Source organism: Salvelinus sp. IW2-2015, linkage group LG14 (assembly GCF_002910315.2).
Source record: "Salvelinus sp. IW2-2015 linkage group LG14, ASM291031v2, whole genome shotgun sequence".
Classification (NCBI taxonomy): domain Eukaryota; kingdom Metazoa; phylum Chordata; class Actinopteri; order Salmoniformes; family Salmonidae; genus Salvelinus; species Salvelinus sp. IW2-2015.
In genome coordinates this window covers 23,551,078-23,565,525 of record NC_036854.1, presented here as the reverse complement: position 1 = coordinate 23,565,525, position 14,448 = coordinate 23,551,078, and the positions used below count along the sequence as shown (strand labels likewise).

The window sequence follows — 14,448 nt, the reverse complement described above, 5'->3', positions numbered from 1 at the left end:
AATAGCAAACTTTATGGAGTGTCGCAGATAGAAATGTCATGAATGAAACTGATGTACTTTCTTATTCGACAGCTATTCAATCTGAGGCATGTTTACTCTACATTATATATGTATCTGAACGTTCCACAACGTTGTGCCCTGCCAAACGCAAGACTAGTAGGCTGTGATAGTAAGGGTTGCGTCCCACATCACTGATGATAGACAATTTTTTCTGTGTGGATTGGTTTAGGAACATAACGGTGCATCCTACAAATCAGAATGTATAGGCCTGAGTGTCTGAATAATACATTATAGTTGCAGAATTGTTTGTTTTAGTTTTTAAAATCCAACCTCTTCTGTTCTCTGCCCCAGTAGGCGCCGGCGTTTCCGGGTGCGCGCCAGCAGCACCAGCGACGCCGACTTCCTTGCCAGTCTGACCCAACTGATAAAGGACCGAGGCGGTGCACTTTTCAGTCCGACGCCACACCCCCGCAGCTCTTCCTCCTCTCTACAGCGCTCACTCAGCTCCTCCCCCTCACGTCACGAGCTCCGCGAGGGGGGAGGGGTATTCCTGGGGCGTAGCCGCTCTCCGTCCAGCTTCTCGGGGTCCCCTCCCCCTCCATGGTACCCCCAGGACAGGCTTAGTGGGCGGCAGGGGATCCCGTGGGGCGCAGGGCCCGGTGCCAGAGGGAGGGGCCCTAGCCACGAGGGCAAAGGCAGCGGCAAAGTGAGCCGATAAGTGGACAGAATTGGTATCAGTGTGTTGTTCAGAAGGGCRCACCGTTGTAAAACATTTTGCAACGATAAACCCGAAATGAGCATTTCTAATTAGACACGTTCATGCAAGGGCCTTGTAAGTTCATTAGGAGGCCACCTATGGCGGCAGATTGACGAGGGTGGCATTTTCTGGGCTAAACTAAACAAGATGCACACCCAACAACACAACCTCAAATAATTCTGCCCCAAAACAATGACAATTTCTCTCAACCAGTGGCATATGGGCTTTTTAGGTGAGCACTGATGCCGCCCTGTGATAAGCAGTTCCCACTTTGTCAAGGGCAGGGGCACAAAAATGTTGCTTGTCCATTGGGCGCTCCACCAACGTTCCGTTAAGAAAATTATCTAACATAAATCATGTAGCAGATATAGCCAGCGTAAAAACATGAGCCGTTCACAATAATTACAGCAAAATGTCAAGAAAACTATGCTATTACACCACTTTATAATTACCGCATGTCAGAGGCATGACAAATTAGCGAATGGACTTGAAAACGGGTGGTATAGCCTACAGTCAAATGTGATGTGGTTTGACGAGAACATTGACATTTTGCCAAGGCAGAGACGTGGCGACATGACAATAGCCAAATTTGTCATTTCACTTTTTGGTGTTTACGTTTAACAGATGTCTCTTTACATTCACCACTGTTTGGAGTCTGGTAATATGTTGCAAGTGGATCAACGTGCACTGGTAGCCTATGACGGAGCCCTTTGAAGTTTAACAATCAGATGAAAACATTTTGACTGGTTGTTTTTATGCCACAGTATAAGGTAATGCATTTTAAAAGTTAAATAACAGATCTTTACGACTAGGCCCACTGAGATCCTATTGAATTAATAGGGACTCTAATATCATTCTATGATTAGGCCCTTGGGAAAATGTTGTGCGCACGCGGTTGGTCCCATACCGGGAAGAAATGAATTATACTTTCACCACTGAATATAGCATATGGTAGAAAGAGTATGTGGCCTTTTCTGTAGCCTACAGGCCRGAGATAAAATGTATGACAATGTAATGAGACTGACACTTTTTACATCATACAGGTTTCTCCGATCAAATACCCTAATCTAAATTGCGTTGACATGTTAAACAACATATCCTAAAAACAGGACAGGTCATAGTAAAATGGACAATATGAAATGGATAATCAGGTTACTCACAACTGCTGTCCAGAAGTTTCACCCCGTGGGCAAAATGTTCAGTGGTTTAAAGTTTGTATCTGTACATTTTTGTCGAGCTGATCATGGCGAAAAATAAAATACTTCTGATTTCCCGCTGTGTAATCACATTGCAAATAGGCTCAGGATAACTCCTGATGAAGTTGTGAAGTTGATATTCAGAGCTGAAATAGCCAAATTGATTAGTCACAGGAATCAGGACTAATAAAGCCAATGCAACGCCTGTTTTACAAACGGTGGGTCTTCCACATGGATGGACATTGATACAATTCCTTTGCAGACCAACACAGTAGGCTTCACTCTAGCAAGCATGGGCCGACGTCTCCTGGATGTCTTTTTTTGGTCCTGTCCGGAGCTGCCGTCTTTTATTGGTGTTTTACAAACGGTAGGCCTACTACATAGATGGGCATTCATAAAATTGGAATTAGACGACACTGTAGGCTACACCTCAGTAAGCACGGATCGATGCCGTCGCCTTTTGGATGTCTTTTTTGGGGGGATCCTGTCTGGACCGGCCTTGATTTCCACGTTCACGGATGTTGGTTTTTAGTCCGGTCCAGACCAAATCATAGACATCTATGTTTGGTTCAGATTTGGTCCGGTCTGGACCGTCTTTCATTTGTCTCGCCTAGGGTGACAGAACAGCCAGGGCCAGCCCTGCTTTCAGCAGGTACATCTCTGTTTCGTCCCCACTGCACACGGCCCAGGCGGCTATGGTTACTCAGACTAATAATGTATGTACAGAGAACGTACTGTATCTGATCCAATCTTCAACTTTGACAGCATGTGTAAATATGTATGATCTACTACTGTACTCCAGGGAATGTACTGTATGTAATGTAAAATGTATGATAGAATGTATCTATTTATTTGACGTGTCTCGAAAAATGTACTTGAAAAATGTAGCTTGATTCCAGCGTCGGGAACGTCACGTTTCCGAAAAACATTGAGATGGTCTACTCTTTCTCCCTGACCCCAGTCCTGTGTTCTTAACACGTATGTATGTATGTATGTATGTATGTATGTATGTATGTATGTATGTATGTATGTATGTATGTATGTATGTATGTATGTATGTATGTATGTATGTATGCCATGAGACCAAAAAGATCTGTACTGTATCATATGAGGGATCTAAAGGAGGTCGCCTTGTATATACAGTTGAAGTCGGAAGTTTACATACACTTTGGTTGGAGTCGAGTAAAACTCGTTTTTCAACCGCTCCACAAATTTCTTGTTAACAAACTATAGTTTTGGCGAGTCAGTTGTGTCATGCACAAAGTAGATGTCCTAAGTCATTTTTCCAACAATTGTTTACAGACACAGTGAAATAATCTATCACAATTCCAGTGGGTCAGAAGTTTACATACACTAAGTTGACTGTGCCTTGACTGTGACAGCAAGGAAGAAGCCACTGCTCCAAAACCGCCATAAAAAGCCAGACTATGGTTTGTAACTGCACATGGGGACAAAGATCATACTTTCCTGACCTGGGTCTTTCAAATGGACAATGACCCCAAGCATACTTCCAAAGTTGTGGCAAAATGGCTTAAGGACAACAAAGTCAAGGTTTTGGAGTGGCCATCACAAAGCCCTGATCTCAATCCTATAGAAAATGTGTGGGCAGAGCTGAAAAAGCGTGTGCGAGCAAGGTGGCCTACAAACCTGACTCAGTTACACCAGCTCTGTCAGGATGAATGGGCTAAAATTCACCCAACTTATTGTGGGAAGCTTGTGGAAGGCTACCCGAAACGTTTGACCCAAGTTAAACAATTTAAAGACAATGCTACCAAATACTAATTGAGTGTATGTAAACGTTTGACCCACTGGGAATGTGATAAAATAAATAAAAGCTGAAATAAATCACTCTCCACTATTATTCTGACATTTCACATTCTTAAAATAAAGTGGTGATGCTAACTGACCTAAGACAGCGAATTTGTACTAGGATTAAATGTCAGCCATTGTAAAAAACTGTTTAAATGTGTTTGGCTAAGGTGTACGTAAACTTCCGACTTTAACTGTATGTACCGTTTAAAAAACATAATTGTATAGAGAGCACTTCAGTGCTGTTCAATCAAACTAAATGTTCATCTTATTGCACCAACATATCGGCATTCATTTGTAATGACCAGGGCATGTAGTCCCATCTAAACTCCATTCCTCCTTTCCCTAAAACTACTAGATGAAACATGTATTTCAAGCTATTTAAAAGATCTCACTCACTCTGGCGTATTCACAATGTAATTCTGTGATTTTATTGCGAGAAAATCTCTTGTTTTAGGTGATGTGGAGGTGTCGCACTGTTAGAATGTAAAAAATAAATAAAAAGCACTCATACTGAATTAATGTAACAAGTGCATGGATATCATTGCAAATATATGTGTATTTTTTAAATAATTTGTAGTGTCCGCTAAAACAAATCTGTATTTTTTAATAAACTGGTCCTGATTTTTTGAAATACATTTATCATGCAGACCAGCAAAATTGGAGTCTATTTGTATCCCYCCTCCTGAAAAACTGATATCATGATTGCAGAAAATCAAATAAAGTACACATTTGGCTTATAGTGAACTATATGAAATGAATGTTCAATGTAGTAGGCTACCTACCCTTTTGTCTTTATTATGTAACCAACAAATGTGTACAAGGTGTCAAGTTCCACCCCCCCTCCCAAAAACAAACATTTGTTTCACTTAATATTCATATAAAAAAACTATACGGTCAAAGCTATTTAATTAAACAGATGTGATCTGTAACAGTTGTTTCTCCTGAGCAGCAGTCTGTTCTGAACCAATAAGGGTTCTAAGCCCTAAAACATGTATTTGTCTGGAAACCTAGGCCCTGTCTCCAAACAACCCCTAACCCCCAAAACCTCAAACGTGATGTACAGTATATCACAAAAGTGAGTACACCCCTCACATTTTTGTAAATATTTGAGTATATCTTTTCATGTGACAACACTGAAGAAATGACACTTTGCTACAATGTTAAGTAGTGAGTGTACAGCTTGTATAACAGTGTAAATTTGCTGTCCCCTCAAAATAACTCAACACACAGCCATTCATGTCTAAACCGCTGGCAACAAAAGTGAGTACACCCCTAAGTGAAAATGTCCAAATTGGGCCCAATTAGCCATTTTCCCTCCCCGGTGTCAAATGGGAACTCGTTAGTGTTACAAGGTCTCAGGTGTGAATGGGAGCAGGTGTTGTTAAATTTGTGTCATCGCTCTCACACTCCCTCATACTGACTGGTCACTGGAAGTTCAACATGGCACCTCATGGCAAAGACCTCTCTGAGGATCTGAAAAAAAGAATTGTTGCTCTACATAAAGATGGCCTGGGCTATAAGAAGATTGCCAAGACCCTGAAACTGAGCTGCAGCACATGGCCAAGACCATACAGGAGTTAACTGGACAGGTTCCACTCAGAACAGGCCTCGCCATGGTCGACCCAAGAAGTTGAGTGCACGTGCTCAGCGTCATATCCAGAAGTTGTCTTCGGAAATAGACGTATGATTGCTGCCAGCATTGCTGCAGAGGTTGAAGGGGTGAGGGGTCAGCCCATTGCTCAGTGCTCAGTGCTCAGACCATACGCCGTACACTGCATCAAATTGGTCTGCATGGCTGTCATCCCAGAAGGAAGCCTCTTCTAAAGGTATGCACAAGAAAGCCCGCAAACAGTTTGCTGAAGACAAGCAGACTAAGGACATGGATTACTGGAACCATGTCCTGTGGTCTGATGAGAACCAAGATAAACCTATTTGGTTCAGATAGTGTCAAGCGTGTGTGGCGGCAACCAGGTGAGGAGTACAAAGACAAGTGTGTCTTGCCTACAGTCAAGCATGGTGGTGGGAGTGTCATGGTCTGTGGGCTGCATGAGTGCTGCCGAACTGCCCACAGTTCATTGAGGAAGCCATGAATGCCAACATTACTGTGACATACTGAAGCAGAGCATGATCCCCTCCCTTCGGAGACTGGGCCGCAGGGCAGTATTCCAACATGATAACGACCCCAACACACCTCCAAGACGACCACTGCCTTGCTAAAGAAGCTGAGGGTAAACGTGATGGACTGGCCAAGCATGTCTCCAGACCTAAACCCTATTGAGCATCTGTGGGGCATCCTCAAATGGAAGGTGGAGGAGTGCAAAGTCTCTAACATCCACCAGCTCCCGTGATGGCGTCATGGAGGAGTGGAAGAGTACTCCAGTGGGAACCTGTGAAGCTCTGGTGAACTCCATGCCCAAGAGGTTAAGGCAGTGCTGGAAAATTATAGTGGCCACAACAAAATATTGACACTTTGGGCCCAATTTGGACATTTTCACTTAGGGGTGTACTCACTTTGTGCCAGCGGTTTAGACATGAATGCTGTGTGTTGAGTTATTTTGAGGGACAGCAAATTTACACTGTTATACAAAGCTGTACACTCACTACTTAACATTGTAGCAAAGTGTCATTTCTTCAGTGTTGTCACATGAAAAGATATACTCAAATATTTACAAAAATGTGAGGGGTGTACTCACTTTTGTGATATACTGTATATCCGTAGGTAAATGCAATATGGCAGAAGCTCCTCCTTGCCTTCTGATTGGCCAAGATGAATCTCTGATAGGGGCTAGGGGCTTTGGGCTGTTACAAAGTGAACCCGAGCCATACAGTCCAATTCTAGTAGACTGTATTATGTCTGTGGTCAATAAAGAGTAACATGTTCTATGTTATGTAGACTTTGCTTACACATACTGTTGATGATAAGTCTGTGGTAAAGAATGAGCTCTGTGCTTTAAGTGAAATGTTACATCTGGACAGAGTCATAAATAGAGATGCTTGGTTTTGGGTTTGATACAGTATGTGTTCTAAAATGTCTGCTCTGTATTCTAGAACACTAATAGTGCATCTCTCTGCCATAGGACTTATGGTTCATGTTGAGCGCGCAGTTCTTGATTGTTTACGCCTGGTCGTCTGTCTTATCATTGTAGTCTGAGTTCTAGAAGAGGGGCCGTTTTCCTGGGATCGTCTGGCAGCACACTGATGGAGTCCTCCGCCTTCCCACACAGCCATCGTGTACTCGTGGAGTGGACAGAGGACCATGACGTTGCCGTCAGGAGAGAAGTCACAGGGAATAGTCAATGCAGCTATGTGGTATTTAGCATAGTAACACCCACCATGGACAAATGTCATTATTTATAGTTGGGTCATTCCACCAATTTGGTGCCTTTGAGAAGTTTAACTTGGTAAAAAAAAAAAGGGACATTCACTTAATTTTAACATTCTTTCATAAAGACCACATGTTCAACTGAATAAAAAACACGTTTTCCCATCTCGATGTTACATTTTAAAAACGTACTATAGGGTAAATCCACTTGAATTCAATCACTTTTTGAAAGCACCCCTTTCATTTGAACGAAACCTTCGATACATATTTGCCCTTTGTAGAAGTGCTCAGAAAGTGACTTTTTGGACCTGATCTCCAACACATTCAAGAGATAATGAAAGATGCTCAAAGTTGACCCATTTTGCATACCCCACCACAATTTCTTGATTTTTAATTAAATTAACATTTTTACCTGAACATCATTCTAAAAACGTTTTTTCATATTTGCATATGTTGTCGCTTAGACCCTATTTTACATCATCTGAGGTTTTGTGTTGTGCCTGCCATCGGTTGAGATACAACATGCTCTTGAATACAGAGTGGGTGTCATGTTTTGGCTGATAAATGTACTCAAATTGGAATAAAATAGAAATGTCAACTTTTAAATGTTACTGCAAAGACTGTTGGAGGTCCACACCATAGAGAATGACAAAGGCCCCTAGTGGCCAAAAGGCTGTATTAGCATGGACAGCTCCATAGAGAGCTTCCACCATTTTAATGTAGTCAACTGGGTGGGATTTACAACTTCATTGGCTGATCCCTCCTGGTGACTCTGTTGGAGTCATGTCCAACCAGGTCATCAGGAGGGCTCAGGCAATCACGAAGAAGAAAATGTACTACTTAAATGGAGATAACCTCAATGGCGCTGCCAATGCGGTCACAGATGCTATGATGGCACAGATACAAAGATGAGTCCTCTATCTCCATGGTCTACACATCAGAAAATGTTTTGAATGTGAATATCTGTTTTAAATGATACTGTCAATCCTCCATAGGAAACCTATTGAAATCATAGAAATATACATAATAGAATAGATATACATTTAAGTTGACATTTGACAGCAGACATTTTTACGGTAGTAATTAGAAGTAAAAATGTTAATGGTGTATCAGCTAAATTGAAGTGGTCTGAAGGGATAGGTCCGTTGTATAAATGAGATATTTCTGCATTCAAGAGCATGTTGTGTCTCAAACGATGGTAGGCACAACACAAAAACCTCAGATGATGTAAAGTAGGGCCTAAGCGTTTGTCAATTGTATTAAATCATTTTTTTTTCAAGAAATTATACAATAGTTTGACAACCCTGCTTTGTAAGCTTTTAAACTATATCAAACTCAACAGTTTATCCTTTCCGGTGATAAAGGCATGGATGTCTCATGGTATGGTGGGGTTTGCAAAATGGTTCACCTCGGTTGGTGCACAACTTCTAGTTAAAATATTGTGGAACGATTGGTATGGAAGTCTTATACTCTTTTCACACCATTGTGCCCACCTGAACCTTACTGTGCTGGCAAGGATATATTCTCTATTCTTACATTGTTCTTGGGTGAGTAACCAGGTCAGCGCAGTAGACCTACAGCTCAGCTTGGCTTGGCTCAGCTATGCTCAGTGGTGTAAAGAGGATATTATTGTACTGTTATCTAGTGAGGATTTACCGACTAAAGACAAGGTCCTTACCTGATAATTGTCCACCACAGAGAAGGTATACTCATGCCTGGCTACGACATGGTCACAGTTTTTACACACATCTTCTAGGTAGTAAAGAAAGACCATTAGTAAGATGAGAAACGGACTCCAGCACAGACACACCTTTTTCAGGGCCATGTTCATTAGACACAAAACAGAAGAACGTGGGGAAATACTCTCTGAAATTGTCTAATAAGAAATGCTTGTTTTTGTTTGCAGATGGGTAACATTTTGGTTACCAAAAAGATAAAAACGGAAGCACAGCTAAACCCGGAAAGTGGAAAGTTCGCTAGCAGCCAAGGGAACAGGCACTGAATGTGATACCGCAAGTAGCAAAACTAAAAGCACGGAAACAAGCGAAACCGAAAACGCCAAAACAGGCCAAAGAGAAGTCACAGAAGCAACCCCAGCAGAAGACATTATCACAGCCACCAAGTGGTAAGATGGTAGAGAACAAGGCTTGCCAGGAGACAAGGATGGCTGCATCCCAGTCAGCAGAGTAGAGTTCAGTCTCCCTGGTCAGAGTTTAGGCAAGCCCCAGGTAGAACGTGGATTTATAATGAACAACACACATTGCCCCAGCAAGTTTGCAGTGATGACAATCCTCCAATGTCTGGCAATCCTAACTTCCAGAGCCTGGGCATTAAAGACAGAGGAAGGGGCTTCAAAGCCTGCAGGGTTAGTACATTGCATAAGAGGAGTTGGAGTAAAACCTGTGACACCACCACCAGGCCATCCGAGGTGGCCTAACACGAGTCATTTGGGTACAAGTTCTGTGGGCAGGGACCCAGTATGCCCACCTCCATACTCCAAAGAGACCCAGGATATGGATTTCACTAGTGATCACCTACCTCCTAAGGGAGCCATCATCTTCGGTCCATGGGAGGGTTTTTCAGGTAATACTTATGCCCCAGTCTCTACCTTAAAGCTCAGGTCCCTTGGGTCAGCGACACGGGCCGGATATGGGTCGTGGACGTCACGGTGACGCTGCGTCAGGTCCGTTGGGCCCTGGGGGTGCGGGAGCTCCCCAAAGCCTCCCCCTTCATCCCGACTCTCACCCCAACTCAGGGCCACTCAGGGGGCAGAGGCCAAGTAGGGCCTAACAGAGGACCGAGTGCGGGGGAGGCGGCCACACTTCCACACTCCAGCCAGTTCACCAGCCTCCCCTCCCTGCATTCCCCACAGGTTATCACTACCAGATCTGTAGCTTATGGTAAAACGTGACCTCTGCCTGGTAACTGAGCTTGGCAGAATCACAGAGGAAGGGGAACTGGAGGGTTATGTACCAGGAGGCCAACTGGAAGAAGCAGGAGAAGGTCAAAGGCATGCCCAGGTGAGGGAGTTTCACTGTCGCTGAGAGAACCTTAGGACCTGTTTCCTATACTTAGGTTGAAGGGCAATTCTGTGTCTGCAACAAACCAGTGTCTGCATGTAAAAACAGCGCATTTTTAAGATCTGTGGTTAAAAAGATAAGAAGAAAGGTCCTAAAAAATGCTTTTGTGACATCACAGGGTAGGATTAAACGTTWAAAAAAAACTGATTTTCAAAACCGGCAACGAGTTTCTAGCCAGAGGGAGGGTATTTTCTTGCTTCCCACATCACCACAAATCTCATAGTGTTTGAAAATCACTTWWAAAAAAAATTGTGTTTAAACTTTTGATGATGTCATTGGGTAGAACTTTTGAACTTTATATTTTTGTAGAACTGTGCCGTTTTCTGATATGTAGACACTGGTATTGTGCTAGAGATGATGAAAAGGAGGTTGAAAAGTGGTGGAATTTCCTGCCTGGCCTGGTGGCGCGAGCCTGATCACTGCATTCACCATTCTGTTTTACTTTACGTACGTGATCAGGCTGGTTACACCAGACTAAGCCTAGACCTCGACTGAAACACACTTTCAATGGAAATTCTTTATTGAGAATAGTTTTTAGTCCATTACTAGGGTTAATCTAGGTTCAGGAAACCAGCCCATATAGTCCTTCACATGCAATAATCAGATGATTATTCTGGGCCATTCTGTAACTATGCAGTTTAATAAAGATAACATCTGAAAGAATGCGTCCGGTTTYCCCGCTATGCTGTTATTGGAAGGTGAAAAGTTCTGCTATTGTTTTTCATGTTGCAGGTTTGGCATTGAGCTGGAAACTCCCTATCCAACCCCGAGGACCTGGTCCTGGACGAAGATGAGGACCTCCCCCTAACAGAGGGCTTCCTATGGGAGTCTGCCTTCCCAGACAGAGTCCTGCAGCCATATCCACACTTGATGTCGTCAGAGAGCGACCGCCAGATGCTCGGACACATGGCTCGGAGAAGCCTAGCATTGTATCGTGGGATAGCAGGTCCTCCTAGGCCCCTGTGTCTGTAATATGTAAAGACTGAATCAGAGCACGAGCAGTACGGAAATGCAGGAGTGAACAGTGAACAGAGCGAGTTGAACACATAGAGGAAAAAGAATAAGCGAAAAGCAGTAGGGGTATAGTAGTAGTAGAGTTATTGGACAATCAGGCTCCTGCTCCTCCGACTTTATATTAAAGTAGGAGCTGAAGACGAACACCCTAAAGTCTCTTTATTGTTAACTGTGCCGGCTAGGGTTAATGTCACTGCACTCTTTTTGTCACGCCCTGACCTTAGAGAGCCTTTTTATGTCTCTATTTTGGTTTGGTCAGGGTGTGATTTGGGGTGGGCATTCTATGTTCTGATTTCTATGTTTTTGTATTTCTAATCAGGGACAGCTGTCTATCGTTGTCTCTGATTGGGAATCATACTTAGGCAGCCTTTTCCTCTGTTGTCATTGTGGGAAGTTATCTTTGATAGTGGCACTATAGCGCTGCACTTTGGTCCTCTTCTTTTGACGGCCGTGACACTTTTTCTCTTTTGATTTTCCTCTGTCAGGGTAGTGAATTGCTTGATGCTCTTAGTGTGGATCAGAGTAGGAAGAAGTCAAAAGGTCAAGTCAAACAAGTTGCCTCATCTAGTGGTGCCCTCCTTCCTGAAATATGCCCAGATTGTTACTTCCCTGCTGTAACTGTGCTGTCAACGTGGGATATTTGTCTTTGGTCTCTGTAGTTGCGTCTCAAAAGTCTCTAAATCGGCTTCCACCACTTTGTCTGTATGGTCAGTTGTATCCCCACCAACCCCATCCCCTGTTCTATAGAGAATTTCCAGGTTGACCAGTTGCTAGCCAGTTCTCTGATGGAGGAGGAGCTGAGCGGCTCCCTACAGGCCCTGGACACCTCCCTCATTCCTTCCCCTCCCCCCCCTGTAACCACGTCTGCGACGCCCTCTCTCCCCTTTCCTAACTGACCCTGGCATACCCCTCCACTTCCTCAGTCATGTCCATCCTTAACCCCACCCCCTCAGTGAACCTGCCCATCAAAGAAGAGCCTCTCTCTCAACAGCCAGTCTTGCCCTGCCCCCTCCCGCAGTCCTGTCATTCCCTACCCCCTTGTGAACCCTCCCTCCACGGTCCTCTGTCCCACACCTCTACCCATCCCACTTTCACCAAAGTGAGCCTACCTCCCCTACACCAACACCATTGCATTACAATCCTTCTCTCTTGAATTTTCTCCCTAATGGTACTGCGTGTGAAATACATGTGGCTTGTTTTCCTAGCAAAAGCAAGTTACCCTCTCTTACTGTGAAAGAGCAGAATAGTCCTCCAAGTGAGTCCACTTCCACCTCTTTCTCGCTGAAATGAAAGATGGGCAGTAATGCATAAACATGAATTTTCATGCCATAAAGAATGATTGTTTTGTATGTCTGTTTGTTCGTCGACACGGTGTACAGATTTCTGTCTGTTAGATAACCCGTGTTTGTGATATGTCTCCGCTTCCTGGTTTGACCCTCCATCTCTCCCCGCTCAGTCTGCTGACGTGGCTGAGGAGCAGGAGCCGTCCCTAGGGAGCTCTGAGGGCCTCACTGGCCCCGTCCATGACCTCCAGATCCACGGGGGAATTCTGTATACATGTTCAGGGCACAACACGGCGCAAGCATATTGCCAGTGGTGTGTAATATAGCAGGTGTATACATGTAAGTATAGCACTGAAATGCTGTGTCGAGCGAGCCACTCTCCTTCCCCAGGGTAAAACTAATGCTGATAGTATAACATTTACATGCAATTGCGGGGAAAACACAGCTATCTTGTTGGCATAGTTGAAAAAAGGAGGTTCACATATTTCTGTAGGTATACTTATTATTTCTCAACTCACAATTTGAGCTCAATAGCAACTATTTTACAACTGAGATATTTGATACGACTTTGAGATACGGAGAGCACGAAATACTCATTGGCCATTGCGATTGTATAGGCATCGTTAGGCGGTAGACTACAACTGCAACGTTTTTTGGGGACATTAAATGTACTGGCAACTAGCAGTGGATATTGTATTTATAGTTAGCTAGCTAATGTGTTTTACGTTTCCACTTATTCAGGTGGTGAATAGCACCAAATAAATGTGCCTATAAGTGCACATGAAGATGCAGACATTCATCTCTATTGAACAACAAAAAATTACCTTCAGATAATTCTGGATCCGTATTTTATAACAATAGCCTAATTGTCAACCCCAAATGCATAAAAATCACTGGATTAGGTTGCACATAAAAATATTTTGAATCACAACATGAAAATATTATGAAACAACGTGTGAAAACCATCTCAGTAGTCTATTAGACTTTTTAATAAAGCACTGTGAATTACTTTGAAAGCTAATACAAATGTTTTTGCGTGACACTGCGGAAAAAAAGTGTGACCAAATGAATAACTGAAACATTTTATCTGGAGCCCTGTGTGTAGGGAATTAAGTAAGAAGAGGGATGATTTAATGTGTGTAGACTGTTTTTGCCTTAATGCTGGGTCTCTTATAAATGTTGGGAGACAGTTGGGAAGTGTGAGTGTAACAGTTTAACTTTAGTCCGTACCCTCGCTCCGACCCGGGCGCGAACCAGGGACCCTCTGCACACATCAACAACAGTCACCCACGAAGCATCGTTACCCATCGCTCCACAAAGGCCGCGGCCCTTGTAGAGCAAGGGGAACCACTACTTCAAGGTCTAAAAGCGAGTGACGTAACCGATTGAAACGCTATTAGCGCGCACCACCGCTAACTAGCTAGCCATTTCACATCCGTTACACTCACCCCCCTTTCGACCTCCTCCTTTTCCACAGCAACCAGTGATCCGGGTCAACAGCATCAATGTAACAGTTTAACTTTATGTCCGTCCCCTCGCCCCGACCCGGGCGCGAACCAGGGACCCTCTGCACACATCAACAACAGTCACCCACGAAGCATCGTTACCCATCGCTCCACAAAAGCTGCGGCCCTTGCAGGGCAAGGGGAACCACTACTTCAAGGTCTCAGAGCAAGTGACGTCACCGATTGAAAGGCTATTAGCGCGCACCACCGCTAACTAGCTAGCCATTTCACATCCGTTACATGAGCAGTATACACTGATAATGGCATTGCCTACAGTATTTCATCCAAATATATCTTACCCGGGGCACGATACATCCTGACTGTCACAGAAAAAGAAAGAGGAGCACTCGGATCTCTGCAGTAATCTTTCAGGTTTATGAGGGACAAACAGACAGCCTAACGTTTTCCTGGTGTGTTTTCAGAGCAAAGAGTGCCAGGCGGTGTTCGAAGGCCACACCAACAAGATCAACTGCCTGGCT

The 14,448-nt window shown here is 43.8% G+C and overlaps 1 protein-coding gene across 5 annotated transcripts in view; it reads left to right on the top strand.

The window, feature by feature from the left end:
* Positions 1–4,504, top strand: part of LOC111972724 (tau-tubulin kinase 2-like) — a 33,417-nt gene extending 28,913 nt beyond the window's left edge. For 3 of the 5 annotated variants that reach the window (XM_070446591.1, XM_070446589.1, XM_024147474.2), the window contains exon 15: positions 352–4,504. In XM_070446591.1, the coding sequence (XP_070302692.1) occupies positions 352–718 (367 nt within the window). In that variant the 3' untranslated portion in view covers positions 719–4,504. The remainder of the gene's footprint in view (positions 1–351) is intronic. The other 2 variants (XM_023999784.2, XM_070446592.1) reach the window with 1 other exon arrangement.
* Positions 4,505–14,448: the final 9,944 nt, after the last annotated feature.